General features: G+C 39.7%; 1 protein-coding gene across 2 annotated transcripts in view; it reads right to left on the bottom strand.

The window, feature by feature from the left end:
* The window catches only part of KLF12 (KLF transcription factor 12), a 675261-nt gene that overhangs the window by 54259 nt on the left and 600688 nt on the right, over positions 1 to 20314 (bottom strand). For both annotated transcript variants that reach the window (XM_080660594.1, XM_080660593.1), the window contains one exon: positions 17877 to 17939. In XM_080660594.1, coding sequence (XP_080516720.1) covers positions 17877 to 17939 — 63 coding nt within the window. The remainder of the gene's footprint in view (positions 1 to 17876; positions 17940 to 20314) is intronic.

Raw genomic sequence — 20314 nt, 5'->3', positions numbered from 1 at the left:
AACAGATGGAAGAACATACCATGTTCATGGATTGGTAGAATCAACATCATTAAAATGTCCATACTACCCAAAGCAATCTACAGATTCAATGCACTCCCCATTAAAATACCAATGGCATATTTCACAGACCTAGAAAGAACTCTCCAAAAATTCATCTGGAATAAAAAAAAAGACCCCGAATAGCCACAACAATCTTGAGAAAGAAGAACAAAGTAGGTGGGATCTCAATACCAGATTTCAAGCTGTATTACAAAGCCACTGTTCTCAAAACTGCTTGGTACTGGCACAAGAACAGACATATAGATCAATGGAATAGAATAGAGAACTCAGAAATCGACCCAAACAACTATGCTCAATTAATATTTGACAAAGGAGGCATGAACATACAATGGAGTCAAGACAGTCTCTTCAATAAATGGTGTTGGGAAAATTGGACAGATACATGAGAAAAAATGAAACTAGACCACCAACTTACACCAGACACAAAAATAAACTCAAAATGGATCAAGGACTTAAACATACGACGAGAAACCATAAAAATACTAGAGGAATCCACAGGCAGAAAAATCTCAGACATATGCCAAAGCAATTTCTTCACTGATACCGCTCCTAGGGCAATGGAAACTAAAGAGAAAATAAACAAATGGGACTGCATCAAAATAAAAAGCTTTTGCACAGCAAAGGAGACCATCAATAAAACAAGAAGAAAGCCCACTGCATGGGAGAACATATTTGCCAATGATATCAATGATAAAGGTTTAATCTCCAACATTTACAGGGAACTCATGCAGCTTAACAAAAAAGAAGATAAACAACCCAATGAAAAAATGGGCAACTGATCTAAATAGACACTTTTCCAAAGAAGACAGAAGGAAGGCCAAGAGACATATGAAAACCTGCTCAAGGTCACTAATCATCAGAGAGATGCAAATCAAAACAACAATGCAGTACCATCTCACACCTGTCAGAATGGCTATTATCAACAAATCAAGAAATGACAAGTGCTGGCAAGGATGCGGAGAAAAAGGAACCCTCGTGCACTGCTGGTGGGAATGCAGACTGGTGCAGCCACTGTGGAGAACAGTATGGAGTTTCCTCAAAAAACTAAAAATGGAACTCCCATTTGACACAGTGATCCCACTTCTAAGATTATATCCCAAGAAACTAGAAACACGAATCAGAAAGGGTATATGCACCCCTATGTTCATAGCAGCACAATTCACCATAGCTAAGATTTGGAAACAGCCTAAGTGCCCATCAGCAGATGAGTGGATTAAAAAACTGTGGTACATCTACACAATGGAATAATATGCTGCAGTAAAAAAGAAGGAGTTCTTACCATTTGCAACAACATGGATGGAGATGGAGAGCATTATGCTAAGTGAAATAAGCCAGTTGGAGAAAGATAAATATCACATGATCTCACTCATTTGTGGAATATAGTGAACAACATAAACTGATGAACAAAAATAGATCCAGAGATAGAGAAACATCAATCAGAACGTTAAACCTCAGGGAAGGTAGGGGAGGGAGGGGGTAAGGGGGAGAGATCAACCAAAGGACTTATATGCATGCATGTAAGCCTAATCAATGGACACAGACAACAGGGGGGTGGCGGCATGAATGGGAGGTGGGGGGTAATGGGGGAATAAGGACACATATGTAATACCTTAATCAATAAAGAAATTAAAAAAAAAAAAGAGATTCAATACCAAAAAAAAAAAAAAAAAAAAAAAAACAACTCAGGATCTGCTGAGTCAGTTAATAATGATTTTTAAAAGATTAAAAAGAAAGAGATATTTATTCTTGGTTCACCTGAGAATGTCATAGGTCATAAGCCTGTTAAACCACTGACCCAAATCTTGTTCCAAATCCTATTTCCAGAGTTGTGGTATTTGTGAGTGCTTGTGTTTTTGAAGGTATGACAAAACTAGAAGGTTGATGTTCAAATAAAAAATAAAAAAAGTTACCAAATCAGTACACCTAAAGGACAAAGATTTAAAAAAACACAAAACCCTACCCACACGAAGACCATCCAGGAGGTCACCCTTTATTTATTGGACTAATTATAAGGAAATATAAAAGGGCAAGCTTTTATTAACCAAGCTCTTTTCACTCAGCCATAAAGAACTGCTAGGCAGAAAAGAAGCAATGAGACCGGGTGTTAATATAAACCTGATAATTAAATTAAGAATCAAGTGGATCAGAGGGACAGGCATAAATGGTAAAGTCAGGGGGAAGTTAAGAAATGGAACCCTCATCTTTCACCAGAACAAGAAGAAAAATGGGAAACAATCAAATAGATATTTTTAAGGCATCAATAAATGAGGTTACATTTAAGAGAAAAGTGAGCTATGAAAAATAATAGCACTGAGGCATTTTGTAGCATCTTGGCTTCCATAGTGTAAAGTACTTTCCTATATAATCTCCTCCATTTATTTTCATATCATCCCTGCAAAATGTATAGGGAAGAGCATGCGTGTGGAACTGAATCTCGCTCTAGATCACATAATTAAGGGAGTTCCAGGCAGGCCCCAAGTCTCTGAAATTCAGGTCAGTATTCTTCCACTCTCGTTATAGCGCTTTGTTGCATATAACGATTATAAGCAGAGAAAGAGCAGAGATAATGTAACCAATGTTTAAAGATGTTTCTAACACGAAAGAATCATTGTTGCCCTCTGAATCTGAATGTTTCTACTTTTTAAAAAACACTGAATGAAGAATAGGAAGCAGCCCTGAACAAGTTGAGGGGAAACTACCAAAGCAGGGGATCCAAGTTCTAATTCCAGGCCTAATTTGCAAACTTGGACAAAATTATTTAAACTCTCTGGACCTTGGTTCTCCCACCAACAAGATGAGGATTTTGATCGACGTGTCGAGAGCTTGCTGTACCAGGTGCTATGTCGAAAGTCAGGAAATGATAGTCCTCTCAGCAGAGGGCCTCCATCTAGAGGTGAGAAGGGGCAAACAAATGATGCAAATAAACTGTGATGAGGGTAGTCATTTGGTTCAGAGGATGGCACTGAATCAGAGAAAGAAGAGGCTGATGGGATGGAGGACTGCAGGGAAGACTGCACAGAAGAGAGTTCTTTTTTGTTGTTGTTGTTTTCTTAATCTTCACCCAAGGATTTTTTCCCCATTGATTTTTACAGAGTGGAAGGGAAGGAAGGAGGGAGGGAGAGAGAGAGACTGATGTGAGAGACACCTCGATTGGTTGCCTCCTGCTCACACCCTGACTGGGGCCAGGAATCGAACCTGCAACCGAGGTATGTGCCCTTGATCAGGAACTGAACCCATGACCCTTTGGTGTGCAGGCCGACATTGCTGATGCTCTAACCCCTGAGAAACACCAGCCAGGGTGAGAATTCTTAAACAGAGTCTTCCAGAATTAGTTTTCTTGGCAATCAAGGTGTTTTGGAAAATATGACTAGAATGTAGGGCCCAAGGAGGATAGGACATTTAAAGGAAAGTGAGGTAGGGAAGGAGGAAAACAATTGTCTTGAAAAGGATCTCATAAATTGTGCTACAGATGGCAAGGCTGGGCAGAGTGATAAAGAGAGGAGTAGTATCATTTGCATTTTACAAACATCACTGTAGGCCTGGTGAAGGGGCCTTGTTAGTCTTATTAAATACATGACCCCAGAGTGCCAGAAAAGGACCGGATCATAGTGGGTACCATCTGTTTACTGAATAAAGGAACAAATGAATGAACACAGATATTCTAGGAAAGTGATAATGCTGTTGAGTAAAAGATAATTTCAAAAGAGACCAGGTTGGTAAGTGACATAGAATGTGAATACTTAAGTTGTAACTTAAGATTAAATACAGGGTAAGAAATAACAACAAGATGGGTAAGGAAGTGAAGGTGGAGGAAAGATACAGCTCCTGGATTCCTAAGGAAGCAGTAGGGTTTAACATAAGCAAGCAACACTGATTGCTATCCTCACTTTCTAAAAAGGTATTACTGACACTTCTGGTGTTTCTGAAGTCCTTTTATCTTAGAAAACCATCAAACAATCACCAACATTCAATCAAGTCCCTCATTCAGGAAAGAAGAGAGGGGCAGACATAGAGGGACTCACACATTATCCCATTTGCTCACTTCCCATGCCCGTGTGTCTTGTGCTCTGGGAGGCACCCCTCAGAAAGACTACGGTGTGTACAGTGTGCAGAATGGCAGTCCTAAAAGGAGAGGACTGCAAGCCACAGGTGGGCGCACAGCATTTCTGTCTATCTAGGCTTTTTTTTTTTTTCTTTTAATGAGGGAGGCTTTGCCATTGAAAATGTCCTGACAAGAAGATTTTAAGAAATGCCAGTGCTCTGAAGAGTAAGGTCTGAATAACCAAAATAAAAATGGCCAAATGGCATATTATTCTTGTGTCTGGTACCGCACTGGTTTTAGGTTTTTGCATAACTCTAGGGAGTCTCAGGGTGCCTTCACCTTCCCCTCCTCCTCCATTTTGGTGGAAACAAGAAGTAATTTATTAAATGTTTAAACCCTCTTCTGAATGGTGTTCCCAGGAATGAATCTTTGCTCTCTTCTTGCTGGCTTCCCTGCTATCAGTGGTTTCCTCTGAAACAGAAGAGCGTCAGCCGCACAACTTAGAGAGAATTAGACTTCATGGAGCTCCCGGGGTTAACATTTGAAAGAGATAGCCTGGGTTATGGAAAAGACATTCTCTGTTAGCCACAGTAACAGGAATCTTCCAAATAAGTGAATTTCATTTTACAAGAGGAAGATTTCCAATGACTCCACATGAATTTTCATGGTCGATAACAAAGCTACTGTCCACAAAAATAGAAAAACCCACGAAGGTCAGAAAGTGTTCATATGGAATGTGGGCACCATACCAACAGGGAAAGGGGTAGAATGAGTCTAGTCCCACTTAAAGGTAGAGCCTGAGGCAGGTGGCTCCATTTAGTTGTACGATGACATTACATCCATGTCTACGTTGAAGATCATTTCATGAGCGTCCACAGCACACTCTCAAAATGTATCAGTTCTTACCCCTAGGTGGCAGCAACTCTCTTCCGTTCTCAACAAGGTTGCCTTTGGTCTTTGTTTCCTACCTGCAACAAAAATCCCCACTTCCTTCTTTTTCCCAAATAAACACTCGCAGCCTGTAAAGTTTGGGGAAGATTGCTGTAAGCCACTTTCACGGGAAGAAAGCAGTCTATTCTTACGGTTAAGCTACAGGGTTCATCAAAGAGCACAACATAATTCAAGTCTAAAGTGAAAAATGACAGCAAGGTATTTTCTTGCTTTCCCCGTCCCTATTAACTGCAAACTCTGAAGAGAGCAATGTTTCTTTTTCTTTACAGATCTCCAAGGGAAAAAAGCAATGAGTAGAGAAATGGGAAAATAAATGGAATTGGAGAGCTTTCTACTTTATAATAACAACAACTTAGCCCTATGGGTGATTTAAATCATTGCTTTCTAAAGGATGTGACCCAATACGTTCATTTATGAAGGTGTCCCAAGTATATTGTAGGATAGAAGAGAGAATTTAATGATCACAATCATGATCAGATTGGTAACAAACAGAGAGTTACCCTTCTGGTTTATTCAGCCTTTACAGAAACTGAGGGAAATGGCTGCATCCATACCCTAAAACGCTACCACTTCTGCTTGGATGTAACATGTGCCCCTCTGGAACATGCATTTACTGAATATGTGGAACCACAGTCCTACCGATGTACACCCACCTGCTCAGGGTTCCACCTTGTTAGAGTAAAGAAGGACACAAGAGAGCTGAAGTGAATTATAGCTTCATTTGCTGGGTGTATCAATGAAGCAGCTAGGTGGTAGTAAAGAGATTCCTTTTATGTAAAGTTGAAATCTGATTGTGGGCTAATACCCACGGTTTATGAAGCACTTCATTTCAAGGTGATGTTATAAAGAGTATTATCTCTTTTATACTCTCCCCAAGATTAAATTGGAATAGTTTGGGTCGGACACCATTCATTCATTCATTCATTCATTCAATAGTAATGCTGAAGTACAGGAAGTATAGACTAATTTAGTATAAGTGAAATATTTACACCAGAATTTAAGTCTGTGGACTCAAGCTTTATGCATTTTATAGGAGGTACCTCTGTTTGGACTGTCTTATATGTCTAATCGTAATTATGTATGTTTGGTTTTAAAGGCTGTTTCTTAAAATATGTGATTTAAAGTAGGAAATCTGGGAAAATGAATGGTTTAAAGGACTTAGGATAAGAAACTGTAAGTTTTGAAGGAGAATGGAGTCTATCTATTTTGACCTTCTTCTTGTGCTCCAGTCACTGAATAACCAAGAGTAAGGCCTGAGAGACTCCATTCATTTTAGTTACTACTTGCAGAGTACCTTGTCATCCAAAATATAAGAAACGATGGCCCCCAAGGAATGACACTGAAGTTCATTAGCTGCCTTTAATGGCAGCGTCTAGCTCACTGAATAGCAGGGACAATCAGTGGTGCCAGTGTATGAAGAGCTGTAATTCTTCCTATTGTTTTTTTGGTATCAGCACCTCTTTTTCCTTTAGGACACCATCCCCTCATCACCTGTGATTCTCACTACATGTGGTCTTCTTGGATTGTTAACCAAGGCTGGGCACCTGAGCCAGGCTGGGCCAATCAGACTCCGAGGCTTCCTCTACTACGATTTTAAGGAGGTAGCAGCAAGGAGCTGCACTGCCTCACTCTAGGCCTGCACCTGCTTTTTAAATCCTGCTCCCGGGACCCTGGGTGCTGTCCTGATCCTGTGTTTCCTGAGGCCCAGCTCCTCTGCTTTTCCTGTGCCTCCATCACCTACCTCATGTCTTTCTGCAAAATTACCTTTTGCTTAAGTTAACAAGACGAAGTCAGTTTCCATTACTTTCAATGAAAGAATCCCAGCTGATAAAGGAGACTAATCGGAATGAAAATTTAGAGAGCGGAGAATGGATTCCACCAGAGTCCTCAGCCCTCCAGCTATTGTCAGCTGTGGGACTTATGTTGAAATCTGTGTGATATTGGGTTGGCTTTAATTTTTGGATTAATATATCACACACTATCTATTGCCCTCCTAGAATGGATTAAAAGAAAATATACTAACTATGAATATATTTCTAAAATATACTAAATATATCTTAAGTAATCTAGTACTATATTTAAAAAATGTAATAAACAGCCAATTTTAAGGGAATTACTTAGAAACTATGAAAACCTAGTGGTCAGCTGAGAAAAAATTATAGTAAGTTGAGAATATATATAATTTTAAAATTGCTAGTTCACTGTCCATGTGTATACAGAGAAATCTCAACTAGAAAGATAACATCGAGAATATGACTGATAGATGAAAACCAAACCAAAACTGCTGGTGTACTCAGCATTTTCACAGGAAAATCTCCTTCAGTTTTAGTATTATCCTGAGCAGTATTTTCAGCATATTTCAGAACACATTAGGATTTTTTATTGGGTCCCCATATCAGTCATTATTCTTCCAAATATATATTTAGAAGGCAGTTAGAATTAGCCAATTTTTCAGTCCAGATATATCCATTAAAGATACTATAGCCCTGACCGGTTTGGCTCAGTGGATAGAGCGTCGGCCTGCGGACTGAAGGGTCCCAGGTTCGATTCTGGTCAAGGGCATGTACCTTGGTTGCGGGCACATCCCCAGTAGGGGGTGTGCAAGAGGCAGCTGATCGATGTTTCTCTCTCATCGATGTTTCTAACTCTCTATCCCTCTCCCTTCCTCTCTGTAAAAAATCAATAAAATATATTAAAAAAATAAAGATACTATAAAACATTAGGAAAGAATGCAGCTTCTCTGGATATATATAAAATAAGATATTTCTTCATTTTAATTTGATATGTTAATTACAACATATAGCATACATGTATATATGCTATCATATATACATATTTTTTCATAGTGGGACACACTTATTTTTTCTGCATTATTCATTAATCACTCCCCATATTCCCCTCATTGGTCATGTTTTCATTACAATATGACCACTATTTTAAAGTTCTACTTCTGACCAAGTTTAACATGAAAGGGATTATGATGGAGAGGAATGCACACAGCACAATTTAAAACTCATAAAATATGCAGTTAAAGTAGCTTTTCTAGAGTAAGTCATTAATCCTGATTGTTTCATTTTAAACAGCCTTATGTGTATAAAACCTACCTAGAAAAATATCAATTATATAAAAAAGATGCTACAAATCCTAGAACTACAAACAGTTCATTTTATTTCTCTTCTGCTGCTTACTTTGGATTTAATTCAACTCTTTTTGTGGTTCCCTAAAGTGGAAACTTAGATTATTGATTTGAGATACTTTTTTCTAATATATACATCAGTGCTATAAATTTTCTTACAAATTTTAATAAGTTGTGTTCAAATTTTCCACTTAGCTAAAAATATTTTGAAATTTCACTTGTAATTTGTTCTTTGACGTATGCGTTATTTAGAAGCATGTTGTTCAGTTTCCAAGTATTTTTAGATTGTCCAAACAATCCTTTGGAATACTGAACTAATAGCTCTAAGTCATGTCAAAATTAGTTAATCAACAAGAGATGTTTTATTACACAATAGTACCACACCTATTACAGTTCTGAGAAGATGCCAGGAGTCAACAAGTACACTGACATGACCTATGGGTTCTTATATCAGGTTTCCAGTAAGACACTAAAATGGTTCTGAGTAGTAGGTTGGTAGGAACAAAATACTCATGGACTTTTAATAGAAAAATGTCTCAGAAGTGGTGATCTTTATAGCTCAACATGTTCTTATAGCCCTAAAGCTCATAGAGTAATAACTGCAGAAAATAACCTATCTTAAATTTTTTTCTCCCAATTACCTCTACTTTGACTGAAACAATACAAGACACAAAGATCACCTATTACTCATAGGAATGTGAAACACTTACCATGAGGTTTCTTGCTGAAATTCTGAGTAATAGAGAATTTACAAAAATTAGACAAAAATCTTGATGGAGGCTAATCTGAAAGATGGTACACAATTTTAAAGTATACATAATTGTTACCAAGCTAAATTTGAGGAGGTGGTGGAAGTAATTAAATGAATTCAGCAATGTAGCAGGATACAAAATCAACACCCAAAAATCGATGGCTTTTTTATACACCATCTAAAGGCCAGGTGCACGAAATTTGTGCACAGGTAGGGTCCCTAGGCCTGACCGGCGATCAGGCTCAATTGGGGCCTTCTGGCTGCCAGCTGGGGCCTTCCTTACAGCTTCCAGCTGCCGGCTGGGGACTTCCTTTGTTCTGCGCCAACCCCTAGTGGTCAGCACACGTCATAGCAAGCGATCAAACTCCCAGTCTCCTGGTCAAACTCCGAGGGGACACTTTGCATATTAGCCTTTTATATATATACTAGAGGCCCGGTGCACGAAATTTGTGCTCGGGGTGGGGGGAGGTGTCCCTCAGCCAAGCCTGCATCCTCTCACAATCCAGGACTGCTGGCTCCCAACTGCTAGCCTGCCTGCCTTCCTGATTGCCCCTACCCACTTCTGTCTGCCAGCCTGATCACCCCCTAACCACTCCCCTGCCAGCCTGATTGATGCCTAACTGCTCCCCTGCCAGACTGATTGCCCCTAACTGCCCTCCTGTGCAGGCCTGGTCCCCCCCAACTGCCCTCCCCTGCAGGCCTGGGTGCCTCCCAACTGCCTTTCCCTGCAGGCCCAGTCACCCCCAACTTCCCTCCTCTGCCGGCTTGGTCACCCCTAACTGCCCTCCCCTGCAGGCTTGATTGCCCCCAACTGCCCTCCCTTGCAGGCCTGGTCCCTCCCAACTGCCCTCCCCTGCTGGCCTGATCGCCCACAACTGCCCTCCCTTGCAGGCCTGGTCCCTCCCAACTGCCCTCCCCTGCTGGCCATCTTGTGTCCACATGGGGGCAGGATCTTTGACCACATGGGGGCAGCCATCTTGTGTGTTGGAGTGATGGTCAATCTGCATATTACTCTTTTATTAGATAGGATAGATAATGAATTCTCAGAAAGAGAAACTAAAACAATTCCACTTACCATTGCAAGAACAAAAAAATTAAAATGCTTAGTAATAAACTTAACCAAGGAGGCAAAAGACCTATACTCAGAAAACTACAGGACGTTGAAAAAAGAGATAGAAGAAGATATAAACAAGTGGAAGAATATATCGTGTTCATGGGTTGGTAGAATAAACATCATTAAAATGTCCATACTACCCAAGGCAATCTACAGATTCAATGTAATCCCTATTAAAATACCAACAGAATACTTCACAGATCTAGAACAAATACTCCAAAAATTTATATGGAATAAAAAAAGACCCCAAATAGCTACAACAATCTTGAGAAGGAAAAACAAAGTTGGAGGAATCACAATACTAAATTTCAAGTTATACTACAAAGCCACTGTAATCAAAACAGCCTGGTACTGACACAGAACAGGCATATAGATCAGTGAAACAGAACAGAGAACCCAGAAATTGAACCAAGCCATTACACTCAATATTTTACAAAGGAGGCAAGAGCATATAATGGAGTCAAAAGAGTCTCTTCAATAAATGATGTTGGGAAAATTGGACAGATACATGCAAAAAAAAAAAAAATGAAACTAGACCACCAATTTACAACATGCACAAGAATAAACTCAAAATGGATAAAAACCATAATAATCATAGAAGAAACCATAGGCAGCAAAATCTCAGACATCTCTCATAGCAATATGTTTACAGATGTATTTCCTAGGGCAAAGGAAACTAAGGAGAAAATAAACAAATGGGACTACATGTAATAAAAAGCTTCTTCACATCAAAAGAAACCATCAACAAAATGATAAGGGATCCCACTGTATGGGAGAATATATTTGGCAATCTGATACATCTGATAAAGGGTTAATATCCAAAATATATAAGGAACTAATACAACTTAAGAAAGACAAACAACCCAATTAAAAAATTGGCAAAGAACTTAAATAGACACTTTTCCAAAGTAGACATACAGATGGCCAAGAGACATATTCAAAAATGCTCAAAGTCACTGATTATCAGAGGGATGCAAATTAAAACGACAATGAGGTAACACCTCACACCTGTCAGAATGGCTATCAACAAATCAACAAATGACAAGTGCTGGTGAGGATGTGGAGGAAAGGAAACCCTAGTAGACTGCTGGTGGGAATGCAGACTGGTGCAGCCACTATGAAAAACAGTATGGAGTTTTCTCAAAAAATTAAACATGAAAATGCCATTTGACCCAGTGATCCAACTTCTAGGAATAGATCCTAAGAAACCAGAAACACCAATCAGAAAGAATGTATGCATTCCTCTGTTCATAGCAGCACAATTTACAATAGCTAAGATCTGGAAACAGCCCAAGTGCCCATCAGTAGATGAGTGGATGAAAAAGCTGTGGTGCACTTATACCATGGAATACTATGCATCAGTGAAAAAGAAGACTCTCTTACCCTTTGAGACAGCATGGAGAGACCTGGAAAGTATCATGCTAAGTGAAAGAAGTGAGTCAGAGAAAGACAAGTATCACATAATCTCACTCCTATGTGGAATCTAAGTAACAAAATAAACTGATGAACGGAGTGGATCCAGAGACATGGAAGCATGGAACAGAGTGCGGAATCTCAGAAGGAAGGCGGGGGAGAGTGGGTGGGTGGGAGGTAATCAACCAAAGACCTTGTATGCATATATGCATAACCTATGGACACAGACATAGGGTGGTGAAGGCAGGGGGCAGGAGTGAACTGGAGGGGGATAATGGGGGGAAAGGGGGACATATGTAATATATTCAACAATAAAGAATTATTTAAAAAATAATTTAACAGCAGATCCTGCGCTGCAACATTTTATAAAGATGTGAATTTGGAGGGATTTAAAGTGTAGCAACATCCTGGAGGCACTTCTTTTCATTGTAAGCCAGTGGATACAGAGAACTTACAAACTGGTTCATGATTATATGAATGGCACCTATAAATGAAATCTAAATGCAACCTGCTATTACTTATTTATCAACACATATGGATTAAAGAAACCAGGAAGGCTAGGTATTTGGGGAACTGGAAACTTCACATAATAAAGTCCTTATAAATTATCATAATTTTTGCCCTATAAGTCAAAAAGCAAAGCAGTGGAATGCTCTGGTAATTAAGATAACATAATCAATATTATCTACAAATAATGAGCATGCGAGAACCCACACCATGATGATAAACATGTTGGCAGGGAGTAACTGCCACATATTGGAGTGGGCAGCTATGTCTTCGTTAGGCCTCTCCTACTTCTCCTTTTTCTGCCCCTGTCACATCAACATCATGGGAGTTTTCCAGACAAAAACCTTCTGCTTAGCTCATAATGAATTAAGCAGTCATCTTATTTCATCTTCTGCATTTCTCCAACAGTAGGTAACTGCTGAGCAGCAGAAAGATGACTGGACAGTGAGCAAAGACCTGGGTTTATGCCCCTGTTAATGTTACATTTTGGAAAATGCGTTGAACTGAACCCAATGATGCTGACATCCCTTCTACAGCTTGGAAATTGATAACGACTACATTTGGAAATGCTCTGTCCCTCCTTAAAGGGCTAGCTCTGCACCAGCTTTCTGAGAGGTTTCCAGTATCAACGACTTCTGTGCCTTCCTCTTGTAAGGCGACGATTTAAACAAGAATGACTGTTCGTATTTTTATGACCAAGATTCCTACTAGTTATATCTTCCAGAAGGATCCTGTGAAGTCATGCCTAACATTTGCAACTGTATGCATTAAATATTTAAGTTCATTGTGCACTCCATCTCCAACCATAAAACGTCAGTGTGAAAAGGCTCTCCCTGCCCTCTGCCAAGATTTGTGACACGGAACTTTATCACATCCAAATGTGAAATGTGATTCACACCCAGACTGTGTCATCATTTGCATAGATACTCTATTCAAAACTGGAGCTTCTTTGTGTATACAGCTGCATAACATTTCAGGCATGTTGGTAAGAAATAAATCATAATTGAGACTAATAATGGCAGCATCCAATTGGTTAGAGAAAATGACTTCTATTTTACTAAAGAAAATTCCTATTAACAATACTTTATTTTCTATGTCATCATATACATTGCCCATAAAGTCTCTTATCATGTAACACCCACTACCACTGTTACATAACAGCTCTAGATGAATGTTCTAAGTGCACAGCACAGCTACTATTACCACCATCATCAAAAATAATACATGCCTGTCCTTTAAAACTTTACAAATGGGACAGGGTAGAAGGGAGAAGTGCAGGGGAGAGAAGAAAGGGTAAAAAGCTAAAAACGAGCACATACTAATATGGATGTCTTCAGAATACACTGATCTAGAAAATATCGGAGCCTTAAATTAACTTCAATGTTCAGTTCAGCCATGTTCTCTACCAAGCCCCTCCCTATCTTGCTCCTACTAAACATGGGTCCAAGTTTCTATTATATCTTCAGGGATAAAACAGCTAAAAGATGACTTGAAAACAGCTACTTTCTGTGGGTTTGATATCAGAATGTAATAGCCTCATACAAAAAAGATCTGTAAAGACCAAAAGTCTATCTGCACATTCAACTCTCTAATAATGTTTGCCCTATTCCTCCCAATTTGCCTCAAATGGAGCAAAATATTTTCCTGGCTTTATCACATGTAAGAGAGAGTGGCAAATGATCTTAAAAAAGTTTATATAGTTACTGGACAAAGGAAGGTGTGATCAATTCTTAGGGCCAATGGTGAAGGAAAGAGGAGAGATATAACTCACGAAATAAAGAAGGAAATTCATATGCTAAACTTCAAAGGCTTTATCAATCCTCAAATCAACAAATGTAACTACTGTGGGCTGGCTGTGAGGGGAGAGCCATTCTGATGGAGAGTTTATGTCTGGCCTGGGTTGCTGGCTTTAATGGACTGTAGTGGTGCAATGATCTCGTGTTCTTTACTGGGGTGCTAATATATCCTGACAGAAGTTCTTATTGCCATTCTTTAATCCCTGGAAGTTAGCAGGCAGTTACAGCAACCTGGCTCCATCCTAACATCTGTTTGGACCCCTTACATGCTGGTGCTTTCATCTTCTCCCTGGAAACACACATGTTACATTTTCTTTCCATTCCAGCAGGTTTGTTTGCCTTGAACAGAAATCCTTTTCCACACATTTCTTCATCTCCAGAGGAAATGCTGCCACAGGAATGAGGCCAGTGGATGCCACCTCTCATATTAACATTTTGCAAAGAAAAACACCACTTAAACTTTTAAACCACCTTTACTCAACGATAAACACTGGTTTGATAGCTCAACCACAGCCACTGACATTTACAACCTACCAATTGTCATGCATTTTCTATCCCTAACTTATAAATTCCAGCCTTTTCATCTTTTCCTGGGGTTTAATTGCTTGTTTGATGAACTCCATTTTCTTTTACCTGAATGAAGCATTTGCTAACTAAGCTTCACAAAACCACCTAACATCACTCACACAGAGTGTCTGCAGAGCTCACTCAGTCCAGAGCCAAGCTGGTTTTGAACTTCACATCTAACTCTATAAATTACTTGTATTTGGGGGAGAGCAAAGGTCACTTTTCCTTCACCTCCCTTGCTAAGCATGAGTATTTAAACTTCCTGGACTCTCAGAGCCAATATTTCACAAAGAAACAGTGAGTGCTTATCACTTGACCAGAGGTAGATGCTGGGTGATTTATTTCCATGTACCAGCCTCACAGTACTTACTTAAGGAATGTTCAAGGTAATACATATGATAGGAATTTAAACTAACTCATGACCAAATGAAGCACATGGCCAAATGCTCCTACTATAGTTCATTCAGAAATGTCTCCAGGTCCTTATATATGTTTTTCAATTTATAAATAAGGCACTATCTCAACCACCTGCTTTTCCTACTAATTCTGGGTTTTGACTCAGAAACCTTCTGCAGGACGGGTTTTCTCATAGTCCCCTTCCTTCCTCTATACTTTCTCCCTTCTCACTACCTACTCTCAAATTAGTATTAAATAGAGTTGATAATATTTCCCTCTGCACATTATACTATGAATATATATCCTTAGAGCATTTTTATATGTGTTGTCTATATGACATTGCATAATATGGTATATTACATGTGTGATGACATACACACACCCTACAAGACAGTGAGCCCCTTGAGAACAGAAACCATGTTTTATTTATTTTGCTAATCTAGCGCTTTGCACACAGCCAAGGACAGTAAATAAAATTGCTGAATAAATAAAAGTTGAATTTTATCAAGGTTAATAGTAAAAATCTTTTCTGTTTTTCATGGCTTACTTCTCAGGAGATAAAAATGGTTTGAACTTACTAACTGAATAATGTGCTATAAGTTATGTAGGAATGAGTTATCATTACTCTAATCCTCCGGGAAGAAAAAGTGAAGGAAAGAATATTTGTTATTTACTCAATGTTCCACAATTAGTAAAATAAGTTGTAGAAACTGGATCTCATAACTGACATTGTTGTAATCTATCCGTTAACTTACGTTGCTCATGTGAGCATCTCATAGTCTCTACATGTAATAAAGTTTCTTTAGTGCAATACGCTGTGTGCTGAGAAGGGATATCAATTCCGTGCAGTCAGGAAAAGCCCCGGTTTCTCCCTGTTCTTTAATGTAATGGGCATCAGCGCTATTTTCCCCTCAGCTTCCTAGGTTGGACAGGGGACAATATGCTTTAGTGATGGTGAGAAAGCATGTAGGAGGCCCCAGCTTTTAGACAGTGTGTAAGCTAATAGCTGCATCATCTGTGTTCTATTTCCCTCTCTGTGAAAAAAGAAAAGCATAATATTTAACAACAGCACCAAGCTATTGTGAGGGTTAATTCGATTTAATGGGGGAAGGGAGGTGAGCTGATTAGACACCATTCAAATTCAAAGAATCATTATTATGTGTCTAAAAATAATCCTGATTTAGGAATAAAATTAATTTGGAAGCTCAAGCTTCAGTAATCATCTTCCCATACTTTAAAAAGCCATGATTTTTAATCAAAATCCCATTCTAAGCACAATTCAGTGAAGTAAAAATGGATACCTGTGCATTTCCACTCACTTCTGAAGTAAACAGTACAAAGTTCAAGTTCAATCAATCCTTCTTTCCTTCCTTCTTTTATGAAGATACATTACTAGTATGTTTAGAAAGAGTAATTTTGTGCAATGGAGTAGTTAATGTGAACATAATGGATTTTAAACCTACATTAATTAATTTTTTGTTTCACATAAAACATTTATAAAACATCTTAAATTGCTTCTTTATAGAATCAGTTGATGATTTGTGGTTGAACTAACTTTTCAGGTCATTTCTGATAATTTCCATCTATATTTCTGTTCAAAAGCTGGTCAGTGAAAGAAGATATTTGTATTCCCCAAATTTAAAAATAAAATCCCTGGATATTTAAAGCCCAGTCAGAAAAACACACACACGTCTAAATAATAATCAGCAAAATTAATATAATAGACTAGAGGCCCGGTGCATGAATTCATGCATGGGTGGGGTCCCTCAGCCTAGCCAATTTGGCCCAATTCTGGTCGGGGCTGATGGGGGCCAGCTGGCTGGGGGAAGGAACCGTGGGAGGTTGGCTGAGGGAATGCACTGACCACCAGGGGCCAGCTCCTGCGTTGAGCATCTGTCCCCTGGTGGTCAATGCACGTCATAGCTACCAGCCAGACGTCAGGTCGTCTGATTGTAATCGTCATTTGGGCTTTTATATATATGTAGACTAGAAGCCCGGTGCATGAAATTCATGCACCGGGGCGGGGGGGGGGGGGGTTTGTCCCTCAGCCCAACCTGCACCCTCTCCAATCTAGGACCCCTCGGGGTGATGTCGACTGCCAGTTTAGGCCTGATCCTGCAGGATTCAGGCCTAAACCAGCAGTCGGACATCCCTCTCACAATCCAGGACTGCTGGTTCCTGATTGCTTGCCTGCCTGCCTGATCGCCACTAACCACCTCTGCCTGCCTGCCTGATTGCTCCAACTGCCTCTGCCTGCTGGCCTGATCGCCTCAAACTGCCCTCCCCTGATGGTCTGATCGCCCCCAACTGCCCTCCCCTGCGCTGGCCTGATTGCCCCCTAACTGCTTGCTCCCCCGATGGCCTGAATTCCCCTAATCGCTTCTGCCTCAGACCCCGCCACTGTGGCTTTGTCCGGAAGGAAGTTGGACATCTGGAAGATGTCCAGTTGACCAGTCTAATTAGCATATTACTCTTTTATTAGTATAGATAACTTTACTATGAAAATCTTCATGAGAAGTAGAAGTTGGTGCCTAAGAAAAATCTGAGTTATTGCCTAAATCTCACTTAAAAAGCTTATAGTATTTTCCAAAAAGGGGAAAGATTTTTTAAAAATGTAACAGTTGACAATCCTGGGAAATATATTATATCTGTTATAAAAAAATATTAAGTTCAGTTTTCAGTGAGTAAAGAGTTTTGGCTGGAAAGAAATTTTCCAAAGGAAAGGGAGACAACGTAATTCAGTTAGTAGAAACACATTCTCTGTAGAGGGACTTTCAAACTTTTTCATTTCATGGCACACATAAACTAATTACTAAAATTCTGCAGCATGCCAAAAATGTATTGCATTTTTTGCTGATCTGACAAAAAAAAAAAAAAAAAAAAAAGTAGGTATAATCTTGATGCATTCACCCCAGATGGCTATTGTTGTTTTGGCCATTGTCATTTTTTTATTTCACAATCTAAAAGAGGTCAGTGTCCCTGACTAAATAGTCAGGTATTATATGCTTTAAAAATTCTTGGCACACCTGTTGAAAATTGCTGCTCTGCAGAGGAGCAGAAATAATTCTCTTTTGTTATAACACAGATCTATTAAAATTTCCCATAAAACTTAAACATTCTCATAATTTAGACTGTGTACTCACCAAGCAAACTTCTGATTATTCATTCGACTTCCCCTGACCCTTGATACTGGGGACGGATGTACCCTGTAGGTAGATGAGAGTAATCTAGTCATTGAAAAAGCATATTCCCAATTACAAATGAACAAATAAAAAGGAATCTGGTTTATAAATAATCTCTTTTAGACTTGCTTTACTATCGAATCCCCAAGAACTCGATCACCTCTTAGTAAATGGATGCAGGTAAGTTCCTATGCCTGCAAACCTGCAGGGTCTCTCTTTTCCCTTCTGTACCACCTATAACACGACAAGGGTTTCTCATATGTTCACTGTGAAGACCCCCAAAAGAGGACCAGCAGTTTTAATGACCTGATTTCATTCATTCAATCCAACAAAGAGTTACTGGCTACCTATACCTTGTGAGGTTTAGGAGTGGGTAAAAATAATGTAAAGTATGTACTTGCCCTAAATAGGCCCTTTCTGCTACCTATTCCCACATGCAGGGAGGGTGGAGGGCATAAGAGACCCTCTAAGTGCACACTTCCTCAGTTAACTTCTAGACTTAAAAAAGCAAGATAATAAGGGGATCAGGATATGCCACCCCAAAATATGCTACTTTGGCATAAGGATTATTTTCAGCTAAAAGTAACTGAGAAACAGCAGACATAGGAGGAGCTCTCTATCCTCCTTTTACAGGCCTATTAGCAGGACATAAACTTATCTTTTGGAAAGAAAATTTGCACTTATAAAGGTGTCCCTCTCTCCCATACCAGGAAGAGTAGTACATGGTATAACTCTTATCACCAGAGACGGTACTGAAATGAGTCTGCCTAAAAAAACCTTTCTTTACCATTATTTTTCCTCTATGTCCTAGTCCCCTTCTTACAATTTATCCCTCACTGAAGCCCAGACCCCTTTTCTTTTGACTAATCCTTTCTCCACAATTTATCAGCCTTTGTTAAAACAGTATATAAGCTTCAAATTCTAATCACAGTTTGAGTTACTTATCACTAAGTACTTTTACATGTTTGCATGTTATACATATAAACTGCTGGGTTTTTTCCCCTCTTGCTAATTTGTCTTTTGTCAATTTAATTTTCAGCCTCCACCCCCACTGAACCTGGGCGGATACAGGAAAAACTTTTTTCCTCCCCTAGAATAATTTAATCCAAATGTCCAGGAACAGAATCTGGGGGAGGAAGGAGGGACCAAGAGTTATTTCTAGAGAAAAGACCTTCTAGATGTGATGCTCTACAGCTTTGGGCTTTGAGGAATGCAAAGTCAATTCAAAACTAAATAACAGAGAAGTAAAGACTAGACTGGTTTACAAGCTTCCCGGGCTGGAGTCATCCACGGGAAACCATTTAAATGTCCATGACATGCTGACACCTTCCAATCACAAGCTAGCTGCTGAACCTCCCCCTCTCTGTGGCTCACTCACTGGCAACACCACATGCTCTGCTTCCTGCTTCCTCCTGGCCAACTTCCTGCTTTGTTCTAACATTACTAGGATTTGTGAGGTCTAGGCCAGTGGTCGGCAAACTGCGGCTCGCGAGCCGTGGTTTGCCGCTCTGTTGACTAATGACTTTGCCGACCACTGGTCTAGGCAGTGTTTTAGCTTGTCTTATCTTGACTCTTTATGTCTCAGACATTACTCTTATTTACAAGACAAGAAAGAAAACCGGGATTTTAAACTCCTGTTAAAGTCTGGTTAGAACCAAAAGCTCCCCAGTTTTCCATGGGTGTTTAGCAAGTGGAAATCATTTCAAAATAGATAATACAGTTCTAGCCACTCAGAAGGGCCAACTTGCAGTCTTTCCGTAAAGCCAGAGCCAGACTGCACTTTGCACCCGGAAGGCTTATTTCTTTCAACATCCCTTATTAACATTCTTTTCCTCATGGCACTTCTCAATGGCTGCTGCAGCTGAGCTGCTCAGCACAGATTTTCTGCTCTGCATGGGGGAAGGGATGTTAATTATGCAGAAAGATGGAGAGAGGCCAGACAGCCCCTCTGGTGAACTGTCTCATTCAAGCAAGGCCCACTTCCTGCTGTTTTGCAGCTACAAGGATCACCTGTTGGTCTTGGCATTGGGCCAAACTGGGGCCTAGCGGAAATGACAGACTGGGCTAGAAATGAAAGCCTGTTCATAGTCCAGCATCCCAAGTTCAGGAGAGAGAAAAAACATGTCGTAAAAACGTGTAGGAAGTATACGAAAGGTAGCAAAACTCTCTTTCTTCCTTTTTATTTCTTTCAGTTTGTCTGCTTGAAATACAATCATCAAAATGGAACTCTGAGCCAAAAAAATGTCTCCCCAGTTAAAGGCCCTGTCCTAAGGGGAAACGCCGGAAATCCTCTTGAACCTCCCCTACATCCCCACTGGGGTGTCAGAGTTATGCTGCCCAAATAAAGCTTTAAAAAGTAATAGCCCAAATGCAGTTATTTAATTCACTCTATAGCCTTT

The sequence above is a fragment of the Plecotus auritus genome, assembly GCF_963455305.1.
Source record: "Plecotus auritus genome assembly, chromosome: 3".
Lineage (NCBI taxonomy): Eukaryota > Metazoa > Chordata > Mammalia > Chiroptera > Vespertilionidae > Plecotus > Plecotus auritus.
The sequence above is the reverse complement of the archived record's forward strand: the minus strand, read 5'-3'. Positions and strand labels throughout refer to the sequence as shown.